We start from the raw sequence: 23002 nt of genomic DNA on the forward strand, positions 1-23002 counted from the left end.
TCATGAGATCCACCACTCCCCACTCCTCCTTTTTTTCTCTCTCTAGCTTCTGCATGAGAGAGAAACCATATAACCCCTGACCTTCTTAGTCTGGCTTATTTCACTTTACATAACTTTCAAGTTCTCTCCATTTTCCTGCAAAAGACATAATTTTATTCTTTTTTATAACTGAGTAAAACCCCATTTTGTGTGAGTGTGTGTGACTGTAGAAAACATTTTCTTTATCCATGCAATAGAATATTATTAGGCAATAAAATAGAGTACTGATGAATGCCAGCCCATGGATGAAAATTGGAAGCATTATTCTAAGTGAAAGAAGACAATACAGTGTTATATATTGTATATTCTGTATATTTCACTTACATGAAATATACAGAATAGGCAAATTTATAGATGCAGAAAATAGATTAGTGGTTGCCAAGTTGGTGGGAATTAGAAGGAAGTTGGGAATGAGGACAGTATGGGGTTTCTTTTTTGCGTGTTAAAAAAAATGTTCTGCGCTGGGGTTGTGGCTCAGTGGTAGAGCACTCACCTAGCAAGTGTGGGGCCCTGGGTTCTATCCTCAGCATCACATAAAAATGAATAAATAAAGGTATTGTGTCCAACTAAAACTAAAAAATAAATATTTAAAAAAATGTTCTAAAACATTGTGGTGATGATTGTACAAATCAGAATATACTAAAAACCACTGCACTGTGTACTATACAAAGGCAAATTATAGGGCTGGGGATGTGGCTCAAGGGGTAGCGCGCTCGCCTGGCATGCGTGCGGCCTGGGTTCGATCCTCAGCACCACATACAAACAAAGATGTTGTGTCCGCTGAAAACTAAAAAATAATAAATAAAATTCTCTCTTTCTCTCTCTCCCTCCCTCTCTCTTTAAAAAAAAAAATAAACAAAGGCAAATTATATGGTATGTGAATCATTTCAGTAAAGCCGTGATTTTAAAAAACAACCCTAAGTGACTGACTATCCTATCTCTGCAGCCTTATTTCTGTCTGTGCCTCATTTCCTTATATCTTCCATTCTACAATACTGTTATCAAAGGAATACTCTTGAATGTCTTCAAGCATTTTTTTTTACCACTCATTCTATTCCTTAAAGTCTTGGTTCAAGTATTGTTTTCTTTGAAACTATTTGCTGGTCCTCCAAAGACTAAATTAGGTGGCCCCCCCAATCCCCATGAACTTGTACCTAATGCCCTCCTAACATATTATGTTGAATGTGCATTTTATCATCTGTCCCCTATTTCACAGTGAATATCTCATGCCTGAAGAAAAGGCCCTAGTTTTTTTTTTTTGTATTTCATTTAGAGACAAGGTCTCACTGCGTTACTTAGTGCCTCACTTTTGCTGAGGCTGGCTTTGAACTCTTGATCCTCTTGACTCAGCCTTCCGAGCCACTGGGATTATAGGTGTGCGCCACTGTGCCCAGAAAAGGCTTTGTTTTATTAACCACTGTATAATTAGCATCTGGTACAGCAATATTGGTAGTCACACAGGTATTTATAGAAGAAATGAAATCAAGTATTCCCAAAACTGGCTCCAAAAGTGCTTATGAAAATCTGCCTCAGAAAAAAATCCCTACAATATAACAAGTGACAAAGTATTAAGATTATTACAGTATAATCCCAATTTCATTTTAAAAATATATGTAGATTTAAGTATATAAAGCATTACTGAAAACAAAAAGGTTTGCATTTTTTCTTTTTCTATAAGATTTTTTTTCCCCCAATACTGTGGATTGAACCCAGGCCCTCACACATACTAGGCAAGCAGTCTATCCAGACCTTTTTTATTTTAAGACAGGTTCTCACTAAGTTGCCCAGGATGGCCTCAAACTTGCAATCATCCTGCCTTAGCCTTCTGAGTTACTGGAATTACAGGCATGAATCATCACACTTGATTTTGAATTATATTTTTAAAAAGCCACTTTACCAAAGAAGCCCTATTATGTGCTTGTACTAATAAGTATGCTTCTGTGATTCAAAATATAATGGAAAAAAAGGGAGTTTTATATCCATCAGTTTAAGTTGCTTTATATTATCTTTTATTTCTGGTAATATTATTAAATGCATAAAGAAAGACATGTATATTTCTTTATGAATATGAAAGAATTCAGCCAAAGAAAGGGGGGAGGCAAACCCCCATCTCCAAATATAATTGATTTTTTTTAATTGGATTTCATAAAATTTCAGGGAAGGTAGGTTTTATAAAGTTAGGTCCATATGCTAAATGTATTTCCATTCTAGTTTTCATATGTAGATGATAGAACTAATTAATTTCTCTCTATTTCAGGATATGTCAGCATATGTAAAGAAAATCCAGTTTAAATTACATGAGAGCTATGGCAACCCTTTAAGAGGTATAGTATAATCTTTTGATTCATAATATGCAAAGTTAAAAGGATCTAGGAAACTAAATTAGTAATTTATAATTGTTTTATTTTCCCCTCCTTTCTTCAGTTGTTACTAAGCCTCCATACGAAATTACTGAAACCGGATGGGGTGAATTCGAAATAATCATCAAAATATTTTTCATTGACCCTAATGAAAGACCTGTGAGTAATGCTAATCTTTACAAATAGAAAATAGATTTTTTGGTAAATGTGGAAATGTCGTAATACTTAATGAATAGCTAATGTTCATTCACATGTATTTTATATAAACCTGTGGTGTGGTATATCTTAACATGAGTTATGGTTTTCTATTTTTAAAGTGGAATGCTTTTTGAAATACTTTTTTTCCCCTTCAAATATAGAAAGAAGGGATATAATATAAACCTGTTAGAAAGAAAGAAATGGAAATCAAATGATTGCTTCAGGGAAAAAAAAACATTTAAAAATCATGAGTATCAAAAAAAATAAAATTTCTAGTATCATCCAGTTATTAGTAGTAAACAATTTAAATTAATATGCTGTCTGAAATGAGTATCCAGGTTCTTTTTTTTTTTTTTTTTTTTTGGTACTGGGGATTGAACTCAGGGGCACTTGACCACTGAGCCACATCCCTAGCCGTATTTTGTATTTTATTTAGAGACGGGGTCTCACTGAGTTGCTAAGCACCTCACCATTGCTAAGGCTGGCTTTGAACCCGTGATCCTCCTGTCTCAGGCTCCTAAGTTGTTGGGATTAGCTTCTGCATATTTGTGAACACACTCAACCTTTGACTTATTTATTTATTTTTATGTGGTGTTGAGGATCAAACCCAGGGCCTCACACGTGCTAGGCAAGCACTCTACCATTGAGCCACAACCTCAGCCCCGTCCTTTGACTTTTTTGGACTAGCTCATTTCACTTGGCATGATAGTCTTCAGTTGCATCCATTTACTACCCACAAATGCCATAATTTCATTCTTCTTTATGACTGAGCAATACTCTGTTGTGTATAAATGCCACATTTTCTTTCTTTATTCATTCGTTGAAGGGAACCTAGGTTGTTTCCATAATTTGGCTATTGTGAATTGTGCTGCTATAAATATTGATGTGACAGCATTACTGTAGTATGCTCATTTTAAATCTTTTGGATATATACTGAGTGGGATAACTGAGTCATATGTCGGTTCCATCCCTAGTTTTTTGAGTAATTTCCATACTGCTTTCCAGAGCAGTTGCACTAATTTGCAATCCCACCAACATGTATTATTTATTTGTAATCTTTTTTGGGGGGAAGAGGGTGTTGCAGATATTACCCAGGAAGGCTTTACCATTGAGCCACATCCCCAGCTTTTTTATTTTTTGTTTTGAGACAGGGTTTCACTAAATTGCTTAAGGTCCCACTAATTGAACTTGCAATCCTCCTCCCTTAGCTTCCTGAGTTACTGTGATTACAAGCGTGTATCACCATACCCAGCTGTATTCTTGATTATTGCCATCTGACTAGAATGAGATGAAATCTCACTGTAGTTTTGATTTGCATTTCCCTAATTGCTAGAGATGTTGAATAATTTTTTTAATATTTGTTGATCATTTGTGTTTCTTCATTTGAGAAGTGTCTGTTTAGTTCTTTTGCCCATTTACTGATTGAGTTATTTGGGTTTGTGTTTTGGCGTGTGTGTGTGTGTGTGTGTGTGTGTGTGTGTGTGAAGTTTTTTGAGTTCTTTGTATATTCTGGAATTAATGCCCTAAATTTTATTTCTTGTTTGTTTTTTTTTAAAGAGAGAGAATGATTAAATGAGTGAATCTTTTTTGTAGGTGGACACAACACAATGCCTTTATTTTTATGTGGTGTTGAGATATTTCTTGTTCTTTAGGAGTCTTGGTAAGGAGGTTGGTTCCTATGCCAAAATGCTGGAGTGTTAGGTCTACATTTTCTTTTAGCAGTTGCAGTGTTTCTAGTCTCATTCTCAGGTTTTTTTTTTTTTTAAGAGAGATAATTTTTTAATATTCATTTTTCAGTTTTCAGTGGACACGACATCTTTATTTTATTTTTATGAGGTGCTGAGGATCGAACCCAGCGCCCCATGCATGCCAGGTGAGCGCATTACCGCTTGAGCCACATCCCCAACCTCATTCCCAGGTTTTTAATCCACTTTAAGTTATCTTTTGTGCAAGGGGTTTTAGATTTCATACTTCTATGAATGGGTTTCTAGTTTTCCCAGTACCATTTGTTTAAGAGGCTATATCTTTTCTCCAACATACGTTTTTGTCAACTTTGTCTATTATTAGGTAATTGTACTTATATGAGTTTGTCTCTGTATCTTTTATTCCATTGATCTTCATGTCTCTTTTGGTGCCAGTACCATGATGTTTTTGTTATTATAGCTCTGTAGGATAGTTTGAAGCCTGGTATTGTGATGTCTCCAGCTTCATTCTCCTAAGAATTGCTTTGGCTATTCTGGGTCTCTTGTTTTTCCAAATGAATTTCAGCACTACTTTTTCTACTTCTGTACTCACTGGTGTTTTGATGGAGATGCTTTGAATCTGTATTAGCTCTTTTAGTAATATGGCCATTTTGACACTATTAATTCTGCCTGTCAAGGAACATGGGAAATCTTTCCAACTTCTATGATCTTCAATTTCTTTCTTTAGTGTTCTATAGTTTTTGTTGTAAAGGTCCTTCACCTCTTTTGTTAGATTATTATCAAGTATTTTATTTTTTTGAGGTTATTGTGAATGGGATAGTTTTCCTAATTTCTTTTTCAGCAGATAGATTTACCATTGGAGTATAGAAACGCAATTGATCTATGAGTATTGATCTTGTATCCTCCTACCTTGCTGACTTCGTTTATGAGCTCTAAAAGTCTTCTAGTGGGGTTTTGGGGCTGCGGGGAGGCATCTCCTAAATATAGGATCATGTCATCAGCAAGTAGATAATTTGAGCTCTTATTTGTTTCCCTTTAATTTCCTTCTCTTGCCTATTTGCTCTGGCTGGAGTTTCAAGGGCTACGTTAAATAGGAGTGATGAAAGTGAGCATCCTTGTCTTGTTCCTGTTTTTAGAGGAAATGTTTTCAGTTTTTCTCCATTCAATATAATATTGGCCTTGGGTTTATCATATGTAGCACAACATCATTTTTAACTTTGTAAGATTGCTCTATTTTCATTTTTATTTTGAAAATGTTGCTTACCTCTGCTTCCTAATTTGTTGTACTGCACCCCAATTGGAAAATATACCTATGAAAGAAATTATTTTTTATCTCATAACTTCTTTATAAGACAGCTCTGAGTCACTCTTAGAAGGGTAAAGTAATATCTATTGTACTTCCATATTGACTAATCTATTGCCTAGGTTCCCATACAGGTCTACTAGACTGTATCTCATTCTCTAAAAAGTATTACAGGTCTACTAGGCTATATCTCATTCCCTAAAAAGTATTTTAGTGTACTTTTTCAGTAGCAGGCTTAAGTGATTTCTGATTTACTTCTGTTTTTCTAGTAACCTATTAAAGGTCAAGTCACTACTTTAAAAAAAAAAAAAAGTTGTATCTGAAAGCAGAATGATAAAATTGGGTTTTCATTTCTGGAAATAGGAATTTCTAGGTAGGTAAGACAGTTTTATTGCTCTAAGAATTGTCTAATACCACTGAAAGTTAGTTCAGATTTGTTATTGCCTGTATCTGCATTAATGTCTTTGGAAGTCGGAATAGTGAATTTAGAGGACAGTTTAAAGGTCTAATTTTAAAACTTTTTTTATTATTATTATAAAAGTCAAATGTTTTAAAAGATTCTTAAAATAAGAAGTGCAATTTAGTCCTTTAGTTTCCTAGTACTACAACCTGGGTTGCTTAAAACAGTAGAAATTCATTCTCACAGTTGTAGCTGCTAGAAGTCTGAAGTCAAGGTATTAGCCTTGTTCTTTCCAAAGCCTCTAGGAAAGGGTCTTTCCTTGCCTTTTCCAGCTTTTGGTAATCCGAGGTGTTCTTGGCTTTTAGCAAAGTAACTCCAAACTTTACTTCCATTTTTACATGGCCTTATCTCTCTCCCTGTCTCTATCTCATCTCCTCTTATAATGACACCAGTTATTCTGGATTAGAGTCCATCCTAATGTCTGCTCGCTCACTTGCTTTTTTTTTGTTTTTAGTTGTTGATGGACTTTTATTTTTATTTATTTGTATGTGGTGCTGAGAACCCAGTACCTCACGCTTGGCGCGCCACCACCGAGCCCCAGCCCCAGCCCTTGCTTGCTTTTCTCTGTCCCCTCCCCTTCTCTCCCCTCTGCTCCTCTCTCCTCTCTCTCCTCTGCCTCCGCTCCCCTTCCCTCCCTTCCCCTCCCCTCCCCTCCCTCCCTCCCTCCCTCTCTCCCTTCCTTCCTTCCTTTCTTGTTTTTTAGATGGGTCTTGCTATGTTGCTCAGATTGGCCTTTAACTCACAAGCCTCTTCCTCAGCCTTTTAGATTGCTGGGATTCTAGTTGCATGCTACCCGCCCAGCCATTTTAATTATAACTGCAAAGACCCAAATATGGTCATATCAACAAGTACTGAGAATTAGAACTTCAGTTTATTTTTTTGGGTGACACAGTTCAACTCATAACTTCTTTTCTCCATCTCCCACCTGTTCCCCAGGAAAACCGCAGTTTTTCCCTCCAGTACTGGGGATTGAATGTAGGGCCTCGTGCATACTAGGCAAGTAGGTGAGTGTTTTACCACTAAGCCACATCCTCAGCCCTTATTTTATTTTGAGACATGGTCTTATTAAGTTGCGCAGTGATCTACCTGCTTTAGCCTTCCGAATAGTTGGTATTACAGTAATCCCCTGGAATTACAGGGCATCCAGCAGGAAAACCACTTTTTAACAGTGATTATTTTCAGTTCCTCCAGAAATTAACCCTGTATATCTCATATATTTAATTTATAATTTTGAATTTCTCAACTATAGGTAATGTTTATCAACTCCTAGTGATACCAGGTGATCCTTCCTTTTTCCCTCTCTTCAGGTTTTTTCATTTGCTAAAAGAATTTCTTCAGAAAGAATGCTTGAGAAATTAGCTTTATTTCTCCTTCATACTTGACTATTTTGGTATAAAATTCTAGATAGTTTTCTTTTTTCATTTTTCAGTAAGTTTTTGGGTTTGCTCTGCTTTGGTTTATTATCCTGTTTAGTAGTAACAGCTCTAATCCCCAAAATTTGTCAAGTTATCTTCAGATATGACATATAATTCATGCTCTATCATTTTCAGATTACCTGTCTATTCTGTTACTTAGTAGAATTCTGTGCATATCCCTTCTTCCTTTTAAACACACACTCCTAGAGCTGGGGATAGAATCTAGGACCTTGCATGTGTTAGGCATGCACTCCATCACTGAGTTGTGTACATCCAGCCCCATCCTTATTCTTCAGTATTCTCTCTCTTCCTCCACCCCCTGCATGTGTTATCTCTCTTCCCCTCCCCCTCCCCCCTCTCCTACTCCCCTCTCCCCCTCTCCCTCCCCCACTAGGGATTGAATTCAAGAACACTCTACCACTAGGGACTATATCCCTAGTCCCCACTCCCTTTTTTTTTTTTTTTTTTGGTTGTAAATGGACACAATACCTTTATTTTATTTATTTATTCTTATCTGGTGCTAAGGATCAAACCCAGTGCCTCATAGGTGTGAGGCAAGTGCTCTGCCACTGAGCCACAATCCCAGCCTCCACCCCCCAGTCCTTTTTATGTTTTGTTTTGAAACAGGGTCTTGCTAAGTTGCTGTATCTGTTCTCAAACTTTAAATGCTCCTTAATCTCCTGAGTTACTGAGATTATAGGCATGCACCACCATGTCCAGCCCCATGAATTTTTTTTCCCCCCAATGGCAAGCAGTCAACCACTGAGCCACATCCTCAGCCCTATTTTGTATTTTATTTAAAGACAGGATCTCATTGAGTTGCTTAGCATCTTGCCATTGGTGAGGCTGGCTTTGAACTCTCAACTGGCCTTTTTCAGCCTCCCAACCCTATGGGATTACAGGCATATGCCATCACGCCCAGCTCTCATGAATATCCTTTTTTTTTTTTTAATTTTTAAAAATTTTTTGTGGTGCTGGAGATTGAACCCAGGGCCTTGTTCATGCAAGAGAAGCACTCTACCAACTGAGCTATACCCCCAGCTGTCCCATGACTATTCTTAATGCAACTTGAACCTGGAAAACATCTTTATTTTTTTTTAATATTTTTTTAGCTATACATGGACACAATATCTTTATTTTGTTTATTTGTTTTTAAGTGGTGCTGAGGATCGAATCCAGTGCCTCACATGTGCAAGGCAAGCGCTCTGCCATAGAGCCACCACCCCAGCCTGGAAAACATCTTTAAAAAAGATACTTCACTGGCTAAATCATGTCCAGAGAAATCTGATATTTCTGTAAATTGAGCTTTATCTTTAAGGGGATTTGAAGATGGTTGTTCAAATACATATGCAAATATTTATTTTCAGACTTCATTAGGACAGCCTTCCTATTTCATGATTATGTTAAAGAACTGCATTCCCTCATAATAATTTTAGATAACCTTTAGAAATTTCTTCAGTCTCTGAAATGGTTTCTGTAATTTCAGCTGAGCACTGTTATTTTACCAGCTACATTCTATTTTGCTAAAACAATCACACATTGCCTGCAAAGCTTTTAAATATTTGAAAGCATGCTGCTCTTGCCACAGTGAATTATCAGTGACCAACATTTTGTTTATTTATTATGTCGTTTACATAATAAGCTTACATCTCCAAGGAGAGTATCTTGCTCTCACTGAACATTTTAGTATTGGTTCTTCCTTTCAAAAGTATCAAATTTTTTTTTCTACAATAAATTCATAAACTCTCATCTTCACAGACAACTGTTAGAATTAATCTAATTTCACTTGTGTAAATAAAATACTTCATTTCTCAGTGGTTTTCCAGTTTAATTTCCATAGCTATATTTTGTGTTATTTTTATATATAGTTAACTCTCCAGAGATGCTTGAATGGATGCTATTTGCTTCTTTAAAATGTTCATATTAGGTGAAGTTCAGTGTTAGAGCACTTGCCTAGCATGCATGAGGTCCTGAGTTGGATCCTCAGCATTGCTCACTGCCCTCACGCCCCCCCAAAAAAAAAAGTAAAAGAAGAAAAGAAATTTTAAAAAGGATTCGTGTTAAGTAGGTGTAGATGGATGATGATACCGAATAGGAAAATAAAAGATGGAAGAGTTGGGTGATTTGACACAATAATTTACATTAAAACAATATCCTGAATTTGATGTTTGCTAATTTCAGTTCTAATTCAATTAAAGAAATGAGTGTCTCCTCATGATGATGAAACCGTTGCACTGATGTGACATCTGTTTTTATTTTTCAGGTAACCCTGTATCATTTATTAAAGCTGTTCCAATCAGACACCAATGCAATGCTGGGGAAAAAGACAGTGGTTTCAGAATTCTATGATGAAATGGTAACATTTTATAATGTGAGTTTTTAAAACATTTTAAATTGGAGAATTTTTAAGTTATTGGCCTTTTTCCCCTCCATTCTTCCTTTAAGATATTTCAAGACCCAACAGCAATGATGCAACAATTATTAACAACATCTCGTCAGCTAACATTAGGAGCCTATAAACATGAAACAGAATGTAAGTACCATGTTTTCATAATTAATCCTGAAAAATAATGTGTCCTACAATAGTGAAAGGATTGTTTGATTAGCACTATTAAACTTATTTTTTAGTGATATAAGTCATTTCTTAGAAGTTAGTAAACAAGATATGATACTATAGAACATGTAAAGAGGTTTTAAATTTTTCTCGTAGTAGCTGGGCACGGTGGCGCACGCCTGTAATCCCAGTGACTCAGCAGGTGGAGGCAGGAGGATCGAGAGTTCAAAGCCAGCCTCAGCAAATTAGCAAGGTGCTAAGCAACTCAGTGAGCCCCTGTCTCTAATAAAATACAAAATAGGGATAGGTGGCTCAGTAGTCGAGTGCCCCTGAGTTCAATCCCTGGTACCCCACCTCCAATTTTTTTTTCCCCATAGTAGGCCTACTTTTAAAAAGGTAAAAACTTACCACATTCTTTGAAGTATTGTTTATTTTATTTCATAATTCCATTTTAATATAGCTTTTCATTAGTTTTACTTACCACTCAGTCATTGTCTGTTTACTAGTCTTTGCTAACAAAATCTTTGTGAAGAACCTGTTAGAATGTAATTATATTTTTGTGTACTGTTAACTAGTTTATCTTATATTTTTAGCTATGTTGTTTTACATATTGATTCAGGTTAGTACTTAAGTGGTGAATATCAGAATTTTACATTAATAATTAGTCATATTTCTAACTCTAAGCTGATATAGCCTCAGAATCCTTTATATATCACTGCATTTATCAACTGCCAGTCATTAACAGTTGGCATTCAAGATGAAACTTATTTGCCATCCCTGTATTAATATTTGTCAGTATTCAGTAATTTTTCTGACTGAATTAATAACATATGCATATATAATATATATTGAGCACCAGTTATATACTGCTGTTCTAAGTGCTAAGGATAGGCCAATGTGTAAATCTGCCCTCATGGGTTCACATTCTGTTGGGGAGAAGACAGATGTTAAATAAATAGAACAATAAAGTACAAGGTAGCAGTTGGACCCTATGGAGAAAAACAAAGCAGAACAGGGAACTTCTTTGGCAAGAGGAAATGGTTAGAGTTTCAAATACGAATACTTCCTAGGATTATAACATTTGAGGATCTAGAGGAGTAAGGTAGGGATCTGGGACAACAGTGTTACATGTAGACGGAGCAGCAATGACAGGAGTCCAGTGTAAGAGCATGCCTGGCCTGTCTAAGCAGCAAGGAGACCAGCATGGCTGAAGGGTGAATAAGGGTAAGAGGAATGGGAAAGGAAGCCAGACAAGTTAATAGGGGACCAGATCATACAGGGACTTGTGGATAACTGTGAGGACTTTAGATTATTAAATTGAGTAAGATATGAAGTCATTTTTTGAGTACTGAGCAGAGTTATAACTTTATCAGATTAATACTTTATAAAATGATCCACTAGCTGCTCTGTTGAGAATAGAGTATAAACCGGAAGTGGTGGAAACTCAATTGTTAGGAGGCTGTTCCAGTAATCTAGATATGATAGAATGGTGGCTTGGGCTGAAATGATGGCAACAGTGAAACAGTGAAAAGGAATCAGATTCCTGCCCAAACAATAACAACAAAAGAAAAGGATCTTTTGTTGTTATTGTTTGGGCAGGATGTTGAGGGTGGATGGGACAGGGCCTCACCAAGTTGCTTAGACTGGCCTTGATCTTGGAATCCTCATGCCTCAGCTTCTCAAGAAGTAACTGGGATTACAGGCCTGTGTCATCGTGTTCAGCTCTGGGCATATTTTAAAGAGAGGTGAAGTAGGATTTACTGGTGGTTTGAGTAATAAACTGTGGGAGAAAGATTAGCAAAGGATAACTTAAGGTTTTTGCTTAATGGACACCCCCCCCCCCAATAATGTTACTGGTTTTTATAAGATGGGAAGTCTAGGGGGAGCAGATTTGGGGGAAAGATTAAGAATGTGATTTTAGACGTGTTGAATATAGGATGCCTGTAAGACATGTAATTAGAATCTTAAGAGGGGTGTTTGCATCCTAAAGTGTCTGGTATGCAAGGAGAGATACAGGCTGAAGATAAAAATTTGGAAGATTACTAGTGTATGGATGGAATTATAAATTGTGAGGTCAAATGGTATCATCAAATTAGTGAATGAAGATAGAAGAGAGGTCCAAGTACTGACCCTTGAGCACTCCAACATTGAGAGGTTGAGGAGATGACCAGCAAAGAAAATTAAGAATGAACAGCATATATGGTGGGATAAAAACCAGGTACATTGGGCTGGGGCTGTAGGTCAGTCGTACAGTATTTGTCTCACATGCGGGAGGCATTGGGTTCGATCCTTAGTACCACATAAAAATAAATAAAGGTATTATGTCCATCTACAACTAAAAATATACTTAAAAAAAAAGTGCTTGAACTGTCCTGAAAGCCAGTGAAAAAAGTGTATTAAGAAAAGTCATCAGCTGTGTTCAGTTCTGCAGGGCAAGAAATTATATAGCAAGATAGAGGTTTTGCTGGGTGTGATGATGTACGCTTGTAATACTAGTGGCTCAGGAGTTCGAAGCCAGCCTCAGCAACAGCGAGGTGCTGAGCAACTCAGTGAGACCCTATCTCTAAATAAAATACAAAATAGGGCTGGGGATGTGGCTCAGTGGTCAAGTGCCCCTGAGTTTAATCCCCAGTACCAAAAAAATAAATAAATAAAAGAGGTAGAAGTCCTGATTCCCATAACAGGAGTAGTTAAAGTGGATAAGAGAAAATGAGATGAGAGAAATTATCGAGACAGGCCCTATAGATGGTTGTGTCTTGAAGCTTGGCTAAAATGAAACAGTAGGCCTTATAGCAGAAACAGGATATGGGGTCAAGAGGATATTGTTTTCAGGGAGAAGTAACTAATTTATTCTTTTTATTTGTTCTAATAAGTTATACATGACAGAAGATTTGATTCATTGTACACAAATGGAGCACAGTTTTTCACTTCTCTGGTTGTACACGAAGTAGGGTCACACCATTTGTGCGATCATTCATGCACCTAGGGTAATGATATCCATCACATTCCACCATCTTTCCTATCCTCGTGCCCCCTCCCCTCCCTTCCGGCCAATCCAAAGTTCCTCCACTCATCCCATGCTCCCACACATTATGGATTAGCATCCACTTATCAGAGAAAACATTTGGCTTTGTTTTTTTGGATTGGCTTAGAGAAGTAACTAGTTTATTCATGGACTGGAAAGAATAATCTGATAGTAGAAGGAGTAAAAGAATGGTAATGTGGGGAACAAGGCAATTAGTGTTTAACTGTTAGTGGTTTACAGCAGGGTTTATCTTCATGAAACCCATGTCTAGGAATTAAAAGATCTGTATACGCTAGGCATTGTGGTGCACACCTATAATCCCAACAACTCAAGAGGCTGAGGTAGGAGGATCACAAGTTCAAAACCAGCCTCAGCAACTTAGTGAGACTCTGTGTCAAAAAAAAAAAAGCGGGGGGGTGGCTAGGGAGGTGGCTCAGTGGTTAAACATCACAGGGTTCAATCCCTGTTACAAATAAATAAATAAATAAAAGATCTGGATACTAATTATAATTTTGGCAATTGGTAGCCGATTTATATGCACAAATTTCTACATCTATAAAAATATTTGCCTGGCCCACTTTGTTGTGAACATAATAAGATAGGTGTGTACATGATCACTTTGAAAAGGTCTTAGCACTACTTATATGCTATTTAAATTGGTTTTTATTCACTTTCTCTAATACCGCGAAGTACACCCATTTATAGAAAAAAATTGTCTTTTAAAACTTAAGTGCCCACATTTTTTTGTGTTTTCAGCAAAACTAATATTATTCATTTGTGTGTAAATATATATAAATTATATGTTTTATTAACTGTTCTTTAAGTCAGTTTGATGTGTTAAGCTTATGTATAAAGCTTAATAACCTTGGAAAGCCTTGATCAGTAAATTACAGGTTTTATATTATTTTTGGTTCATTTTTTAAATCATCAAATTGGTAAGAAATTAAAAATTAATTCTATAAATAGTGTTGGTGCAATGGTAAGCTTCTGAAAGGAAACTTAATTTTAGATCATTGCTTCCTAGTATTTACCAAAACAAATTCCAGTTTAGATCATCAAATATTTTTTAAAAATCATTAATCTGAGCAATACCTAATGGGTCCCCATTTGCCCAACAGGAGTTCTTGTCTCTTCTCACTTGAATAAGTCCTATTCAAACTCTCACAAATACACACAAACATCAACCTTTTTTGTTTTTTAATTAGATTACTATTTACTGTGGCTAAGGTGGACTTTCTAAGTTTAAGGTATTAGAAGAAATCACATTAAAAGAAGGGCAAAGAAAGACTTGCAGAAAATGTGGCAAAGGATTAATATCTTCATTTGGCAAAAAAAAAAAAAAAAAAAACTATTGATAGTATGCCCAGGACTCTGGGTTTGACTCCCAGCACTGCAAAAACAAAACAAAACCCTAAAGTTGATAAGCAGAAAAAAATGTTTAACTTTATAAAGTAGTTAAATGAGCAAAAGACATGGACAGGTCAAGTGGGTGGAAGAATATCCAATAAAGATAGGAAATAAGGAAGCTGTTTGCTCAGCTTTACTTAAGTAATTTTAAAAATGCAAACCAAATAATAATGAGTAATTATATTTTTCCTATCATAATAGCCGAAAGAATTTTTTTAAAGGAAACAATTGCTTTTTTTTAATACCTTTATTTTGTTTATTTAGTTTTTTTATGAGGTGCTGGGGATCGAACCCAGTGCTTCATGCGTGCTAGGCAAGCGCTCTGCCACTGAGCCACAACCCCAGCCCCAGCAAAAGGAAATTTTAATAGTTGCACCTGCAGTGACCTTTATTCATGATTCTCATGAATCATTTCTGTGAGTCTAAATTGCTTTTAGGAAAACTATTTGGATGTATTAATCAAAGGCCTAAAAAAGATATGTACACTTGCACCAATTTGAGGGCATGGTATTCAATTATATTTTGTTATAATATCTGATTTACTGATTGCTTAATTATTTCTACTCTTAGAAGTCTATACATATATGTACTCATTATTTCTACAACCTTATTAGGTAATCCAGTTTAGAAAAAGGAACTGAAGCATAGGAAGGTTGGGAAACTTGACCAGGATCACTTAGCTGGTTGGTGGAAGAGCCATAACTCTACCTTAGATCATAGACTCTAAAATGCAAATCAAAACAACTCTTGAGATTCCATCTTACCCCAGTCAGAATGGCAGTTATCAAGAATACAAGCAACAATAAATGTTGGCGAGGATGTGAGGAAAAAAGTTCATTTACACATTGCTGGTGGGACTGCAAATTGGTGCAACCACTCTGGAAAACAGTATAGAGTTTCCTTAGAAAACCTGGAATGGAACCACCATTTGACCCAGTTGTCTCACTCCTCAGTTTATACCCAAAGGACTTAAAATCAGCATACTACAGTGATGCAGCCACTTCAACATTTATAGCTGTTTAATTCACATAGTCAAGCCATTGTACCATCCTAGGTGCCCTACAACAGATGAATGGATAAAGAAAATGTGGTATAGGGGCTGGGGATGTGGCTCAAGTGGCAGCGCGCCTACCTGGCATGCGTGCGGCCCGGGTTCGATCCTCAGCACCACATACAAACAAAGATGTTGTGTCCGCCGAGAACTAAAAAATAAATATTAAAAAAAAAAGAAAATGTGGTATATAAACACAATGGATTATATTACTCAGCCATAAAGAATGAAATTGTGACATTTGCCAGTAAATGGATGGAACTGGAGACTATCATATGCCAAGTGAAATAAGACAGTCCCCGAAACAAAGGCAGAATGTTCTCTCTGATATGTGGATGCTAACTCACAACAAGGGAGGAGATTAGAAGTTCATTGGACTAGACAAAGGGGAATGAAGGGAAGGGAGAGAGAATGGGAATAGGACAGAATGAATTGGATATAACTTTCCTATTCTTATATATGTAACATCATGTACGACCACAATAATGGGATCCTAATTGGAACAAGTTACACTTATTCTGTGTTGTATAATATGTCAAAATACACTCCACTGTCATGTATATCTAGAAAGAACAAATAAATAAATAAATAAACAGAAATCATGCTGTACAGTTGCCCACCCCTATAGCTTTCTGAGGTTTCAGTTACCTGTGATCAACCATGATCCAAAAATATTAAATGGAAAATTCCAGGGCTGGGGATGTGGCTCAAGCGGTAGCGCACTCACCTGGCATGCCTGCGGCCTGGGTTAGATCCTCAGCACCACATAGAATAAAATAAAGATGTTGTGCCTGCTGAAAACAAAAAATAAAAAAATAATAAATAAATAAATAAATAAACAAAATAAAGATATTGTGTCCATGTGTAACTAAAAAAATGTTTAAAAAAATCCAGAAATAAAAAATTAACATGTTAATTAAAGAAAAACCTTAGGTTTTAAAGTTCAGTAATGTTTTTAGATAATGATCAATATAGAGGTTCATTATGGAACATATTAAAAGATGTTTATGTTAAAAGCCAATAAAAGTTTGTTTAAGGAATAATGATCTAGATTTTAATAGTAGTCATTGCTTTTATAAGGAATAAAGTAATGAACATAGAGTTTACTATATACTAGTAGACTAGCACTAGCTTATCTAATATTATAACCCTAGGAGGAACATACTGTGATTGGCTCCATTTTGTAGATAGAAATACTAGACAGATTTAGTAACTTTGAGAATTACCCAGTGGGGCCTGGATTTGTCTATATAAAAGCCATATAGTCTGTGCACCCAACTCTTAAGTTATACTGACTCTACAAAAGTAACAATTCTCTTTTGGATTGTTTTCTTCTGAATTGAAACTTCATTGGGAAATGAAAAGCAAACTTTTATATAAGCATTTAATATATAGGAAGCATAAAACTAGAACAAGCTGAAAGTTCTTCAATGGTTTCCTCCAGGATCTCATTACTGATTAACTCAGGTCTTCTGACTATATCATACCCTTTGCAGTCTTAGCAGTTGTCAAAAATAAAGTATCATGGTGGCATACACCTGTTATCCCAGCAGCTTGGGAGGCTGAGGCAGGAGAATCACAAGTTCAAAGCCAGCCTTAGCAAAAGCAAGATGCTAAGCAACGCATTGAGACCCTGTCTCTCTATAAAATACAAAATAGGGCTAGGGATTTGGCTTAGTGGTCAAGTGCCCCTGAGTTCAATCCCCAGTACTATAAATAAATACATAAATAAATAAAGTAAGTAAGTATCATGACTAAATCATGTAAGAATCAATGTAATATCTGCAGTGGATGCTGTCTTCTGACAACTGAGTTAAATCAAGTCTTTCTAACTAGATTTAAAACTACCTATTACAATCATACAGGATTTCTTGTTTCCCAGGGCCTGCTTCATCTCCTAACTCCTTTCTTATCTCCTAACTCCTTTCTCATTCTTTCAAACTCAGTTCAGATTTTAACTAATGCCAAGAAGCTTTCCTTGGTCACACACATGCTTTCCCTTTGATGTGAATCCAATGTACTGTTATGTCTCTCTGTGATTACTTCATTACACTGTACTGCATTTTTTTCCTTGCCTCTGTCCTACCTTTGTACCCCAGCATCTAACAAAGTATCTGTCATTTAATATGATTTTTAAAATTAATATTGGAGGACAGAATGCAAGGGAATAAAAATTTCTGCATAGTAAAAAAGCACTATGAACAAAGTCAATAGAGGGACAAGCCATGGAAAAATGCTGTGCTTGTGTCATAGATGATTAGCTCCTACAAATTAAAAAAAAAGGCCAGTAATTAAATAGAAAAATGAGCAAAGGAATAGAAAAGAAATGAGAAATTTCTCTTAACAGATAAAAGATTAGTCAGCCTGAGAATGAGAAAGGCAAATTTAAAACTAGTAGACCAAATAGTTGTGCAGTAGGGAAATTTATATATAATCCCAGTGGGATTATAAATGACTAGGTCCTTTATGAGATACTTAGCATTCTTCCAAAGTTATAAGTGTGTAACACACACACATCACCTTTAGCCTAATGTTTCCACTTACAGGAACTTACCTGCAAGTATACTGTAATGATCATGCACAACATACATATTGCATTTTTTATAATAGAAAAAAGTGGAGTAATTCCAGCAACTTGGGAGACTTTCAGGAGGATTGTAAATTCAAGCCCAGCCTGGGCAATTTAGCAAAACCCCGTACCTGTCCAAAAAAAAAAAAAAAGAAAAAAGGGAAAGAAAGAAAAAAGCGCGGAAATATTCTGTATCAATAGAAGACAGACTAAATGGGTCATGTATATCCATTCAATGAAGACTTTTACAATCATTAAAAAGAATAAGACATCTCTGTGATATGAAATGAACTTAACAAATGTATTATTAAATGAAACAGCAAGGTCCAGAACAGTGTGTGTACTATGATACAAAGAAAAAACAGTTGGATATTTGCATGTATATCAACAGACTGTTCTGGAAAGATAGCAGAAAAACCTCACTGTGATTATCTGTGGGAAGAAGTACTAAATGATGGGGCTCAAGGGTAGGAGTGGAAGAAAATACTTTTTCACTCTGCCTATTTAGCCTTTTAATTTTATATCATGTATTTAATGCCTGTTTTTAAATACATATTTAAAAAAATAAAGCCATGAAGAAATATAAGGATTGTTTTGGCAATACATGAGTTTGTATTACAAAATGTATAATAAAAAGTAAACAACAAAAAGCAAAATAATGAAAGTACTCATATTTACTACCTGTTTTTTTAATGTGATAGATGCTTTGTAATTACTTTAGTTAATCCTCAAATCCTGAGAAACACCTAGTTTTCACTGTATCATATAGAGGAAGAAATTGAGGGATACTTAAGAGATATATCCACATTTAGCTAATAAGGGGCTAAGGGTGTATTTTTGTATTTTGAACTCAATCAGAAAGCAGATTTCTCAGTTGTGTTTTTTCACCAAACCATCCTGTTTTCAACTAGTGACCTCCTTAAATTTGTGAAAATGTGACTGTACTTTAATAATTACTAGCAACAATTACCTAAAATGTCCTCAAGATGGCACTGTTGGGTGCTAGCGGGCATTTTTCTTTGTGACGTAATTTATGTTACACTGTCTAACTGGCATATTTAAATAAATGTATCCTATTTTGCAGCAATTTATTATGTATCTGGATAGAATTTTTCAAATATTATTTAATGGTCCTTTGTCATCATAATAAGTGATAAGGCTTTTTATGAACCGGGCAGTTTTCTGGGTACTTCATATACATTAATTCATTTAAAACCTTCTCAAGAGCTAGGGATATAGCTAGTAATAAAGCACTTGCTTAGCATACAAGGGTACCTAAAATCTTCCCAAAAACAATGCTATGAGGTATTTGTTATTCTAATTTCTGTTTTGTAAGTGAGGAAATGAGCACAGAGAGATGAAATTGCTTCAGGTGTCACAACTAATAACTGGTAGAACTGGAATTCAAATCTAAACAATTATTGATACTTTTGTAAAAAAAAATTACATTTAAAAAATCCTGTTTTTTTTCACTTGTACATCAATTTAAGTATACTTTTAATTGGCTCTTATTAGTTGCTGTCTCTTAGACTTGAATGCTTTCTTACTTCCAAATTAATGTGTATTAGGAAAAAAAACAAGCAAATGTCTTAAAACCTTAACAAAGAGTTAGTGGCTAGAATTTCATTCTTAACTACAAAAAAATAAGTTTTACATTCTCTCTTGGGAATTCAGACTTCCTTACCTTCCACTGCCCGTTCATGTTTAATATGATATGATATATCTGAAATTGTAACATTTCATCATGAAAGCATTGACCTAAGGAAATACCAAATTTATGAAACATCTTAGACTTGTGAGAAAAATTAATTCAGTATAATTATTTGTTTCCTTAGTTGCAGAACTTGAAGTGAAAACCAGAGAAAAATTAGAAGCTGCCAAGAAAAAAACAAGCTTTGAAATTGCTGAGCTTAAGGAGAGATTAAAAGCAAGTCGTGAAACTATAAATTGTTTAAAAAATGAAATCAGGAAACTTGAAGAAGATGATCAGACAAAAGACATATGAACAGTTTTGAGGAGAATGTGGTAGTAAACTAAATTGAAAGTAAGGTGGACTTCAATGGAGAAATGGACTTACTTCAAATGCTATGATGTTTTTAGAGGGACTGTATATGTCATTGTTGACCATGAATTTCTCAGCAATGATGTCATTTGTTCTATTCAAGTAATCTTTAATAACAAATATATATGTATAATAAGAATGGATGCTGGGCATTTTATAAACCCATTTTAGGGAAAGTGTATGATAAGCACAATTTTTAAAAAATTTTATTGGAATATATGTGTAGCTTATTTTCCTTTTGACAAGCATCAAAATTTCATTATAATGTATAACTTGTACAAATTTTGTACTTCTCTAGTAGTTGTAATTAGTGATGAGTATGTATATTTCATTTACTCAAGTTCTTATCTGCCCCCTTCTACCTTTTTTGTATATAATATGCCCAGTAAGTATTCAATAAATGTATCTTATAGATCCTATTTCTGCCTTTTTTGTATGTTTCTTCCTTTTTGAAGACAATTAATATGTTTCCGTAGTATTGTGGCCTCAGAGCATTATTTAAGAAATGTTTTGTTTTTAAGTTGTGGCATTTTATAAGAATTATGAAGGTCATGCAAAAGTTTCTGTGGTTTGCAATTTCTGCAAGGGTCCTCTAGGGCTTGAGGGTGGTGGCACTTTTAGTTGTGGCAGGGATCATTCAGTCTTCCCCTGTGTTTTAGAGGAATGCCTGCTAGACCCTTGAGGATAAAATTCCCCACAGTATAGGGTAGGGTCTGGTGATAGATAGAAAAAATAATGAGGGAAAATTATCATTCTGCTTGAGAAACTTTGATGTGGGGGATTATCCCTCTGTTCATTAAAATCAGGGTCCATTTAGGCAGATCTGACTGTGCATACATGGATATATGGGTTCAAAATACATTGTTATGGCTCAGTCTTGCCCTCTGTCAGCTCTTATTACTATGTTAACTATAATCTTGAAAGGATCTCCCTGTGAGGTTATAAGGAACTCCTATAGCTCAATAATTAAAAATTGCCCAACTTAGAAATGGACAAAGTATTTGAATCAACTATTTCCTCAAAGAGGATGTAGAAATGGCAAAAAGCACATAAGAAAATGTTCAACATCCTTAGGAGAATATAAATAACCACAGAAAGATACTACTTTATACCCACTAGCATGGCCATAATTTTAAACAAAACAAACACAAAATTAATGAGGTTGCAGAGGAATTAGAACTCTTATACGTTGCTAGTGGAGATGTAAAATGAGGAGGCCACTTTGGAAAGTAGTTTGGCATTTCCTCAAAAAGTAAACAGCCAAGCTTGGTTGTCTGTGGTTTCAACTACTTAAGAGGCTAAGGCAGTACAATCACTTGAGCCCAAGAGTTCATGGCCCCATTCTACAAATCTAAAAGTATATTTAGCAAAGAATAATTCCCTCATCAATAAGAATTAATGGATACTCAAATAAGTAGCTCACTTCTTTAAAGATCAGAGTACCTATGTATATCAAGGTACAATTCATAATAGCCAAGTTGTGGAATCCAGCCTACATGCATATCAATGAATAAATAAAATTACATATATATATATATATATGTATCTATATCTCTATATATATGTTAATACACGTATGTGTGTGTGCGTGCTCACGTATAAAACATTTCTAAGCTATGTAGGTAGTGCTGTTATCCATATTTTACAGGTAGATTCAGAAACCATAGCTCAATATTGGTTCACAGTGATCACTCAGATGGGTGGGTAATATATAGCTGTGGGTCTCTCTGCCTCAATTTACTCAATTCTCATGTTCAAAACATTAGAACTGTTTTAATTGTTGCTCATGCCTAAATACTTCTCGAACTTCCTTTAAAACATATCCTGTAATTAAAGCTGATCTTGAGTGTCCATGTGCAGTATGAAATGTTCCCTAAAGTGTCAACACATATTATTGCTTGGGCTAAAAGATGAGAAGCACAAAAGGGAATCTAAAATACTAAACCAAGAAGTTACAATTTAAATTTCCCCTTGGAAGGTATAAGAAAAGGTTTACACACTTTCTGCATATAAAATTTTGCCATTTCAAACAAGAGTGGTGATGTACATTCAAGGTGACTCCGAAGGAGTTTCACATGTACATTTGGACTGTCAACTTTTTAGGTAATGGTCATAAGTGACTCCCTTGCTTCTCCCATTCATACTGAGTTTGGGTGCCTCCAGTTGCATCCACTTCATACTCTGACCAGTTAAACATTTTGAGCCCGCAGAGCAGGGGCTGTGATCGAGTTCTCTGCCTAGATAACTCAGAAAGGCAATAGTACCTAGATTTCCTTCAAGAATTGTTCTGAGCAGTAGAACTGTGTTCTTCACAGAAAAAGTAACTTTTTTTTTTTTTTTTAAGAAAGAGAGAGAGGGGGAGAGAGAGAGAATTTTAATGTTTATTTCTTTTAGTATTTGGCGGACACAACATCTTTGTCTGTATGTGGTGCTGAGGATCGAACCCGGGCTGCACGCATGCCAGGCCAGCGCGCTACTGCTTGAGCCACATCCCCAGCCCCGAAAAAGTAACTTTTGATTAGAGGCTGTGCAAACTGAAGAATCAGTCTTTGTAACTCTGTATTGTTTTTGGTCTTCTGCTGGAAAGAAAAAAAATGCTTTGAAGAATGAAAAAAAAAAAAAAAAAAAGGACAGTAAGAAGTAGCCTTTTTCTGTCTTCTCTACAGTGCTTGAAACACTCAGTATTTCGTATTAATCCGAAGCCTAAAGAAATAAACCAAAATGCTAAAGCAATTTTTGTACTATCGTGGTGAATCTTTTTCCTTTTCAAAATGTTTCTAATGTGCTTATATTTTATATTGGAAGCAATAAATGAGAATCTTAAATAAATAAAACATCAAATATGAACATCAGGTG

The 23002-nt window shown here is 35.5% G+C and overlaps 1 protein-coding gene and 1 long non-coding RNA gene across 6 annotated transcripts in view; one reads left to right on the forward strand and one right to left on the reverse strand.

The window, feature by feature from the left end:
- The window catches only part of LOC308658893, a 558609-nt gene extending 542948 nt beyond the window's left edge, over window positions 1–15661 (reverse strand). Inside the window, exon 1 of the long non-coding RNA XR_014024247.1 lies at window positions 15597–15661. This is a non-coding gene — a long non-coding RNA (uncharacterized lncRNA). The remainder of the gene's footprint in view (window positions 1–15596) is intronic.
- The window catches only part of YEATS4 (YEATS domain containing 4), a 108544-nt gene that overhangs the window by 3973 nt on the left and 81569 nt on the right, over window positions 1–23002 (forward strand). For 4 of the 5 annotated variants that reach the window (XM_081311813.1, XM_081311811.1, XM_081311809.1 and 1 more), the window contains 4 exons: window positions 2297–2363; window positions 2464–2558; window positions 9742–9834; window positions 9924–10011. In XM_081311813.1, coding sequence (XP_081167939.1) covers window positions 2297–2363; window positions 2464–2558; window positions 9742–9834; window positions 9924–10011 — 343 coding nt within the window. Of the gene's footprint in view, window positions 1–2296; window positions 2364–2463; window positions 2559–9741; window positions 9835–9923; window positions 10012–19919; window positions 22874–23002 lie in introns of those variants that run through there. The other variant, XM_081311810.1, reaches the window with a different exon arrangement.

This window comes from Spermophilus citellus, assembly GCF_964194105.1.
Source record: "Spermophilus citellus genome assembly, chromosome: 10".
In the NCBI taxonomy this organism is placed as follows: domain Eukaryota; kingdom Metazoa; phylum Chordata; class Mammalia; order Rodentia; family Sciuridae; genus Spermophilus; species Spermophilus citellus.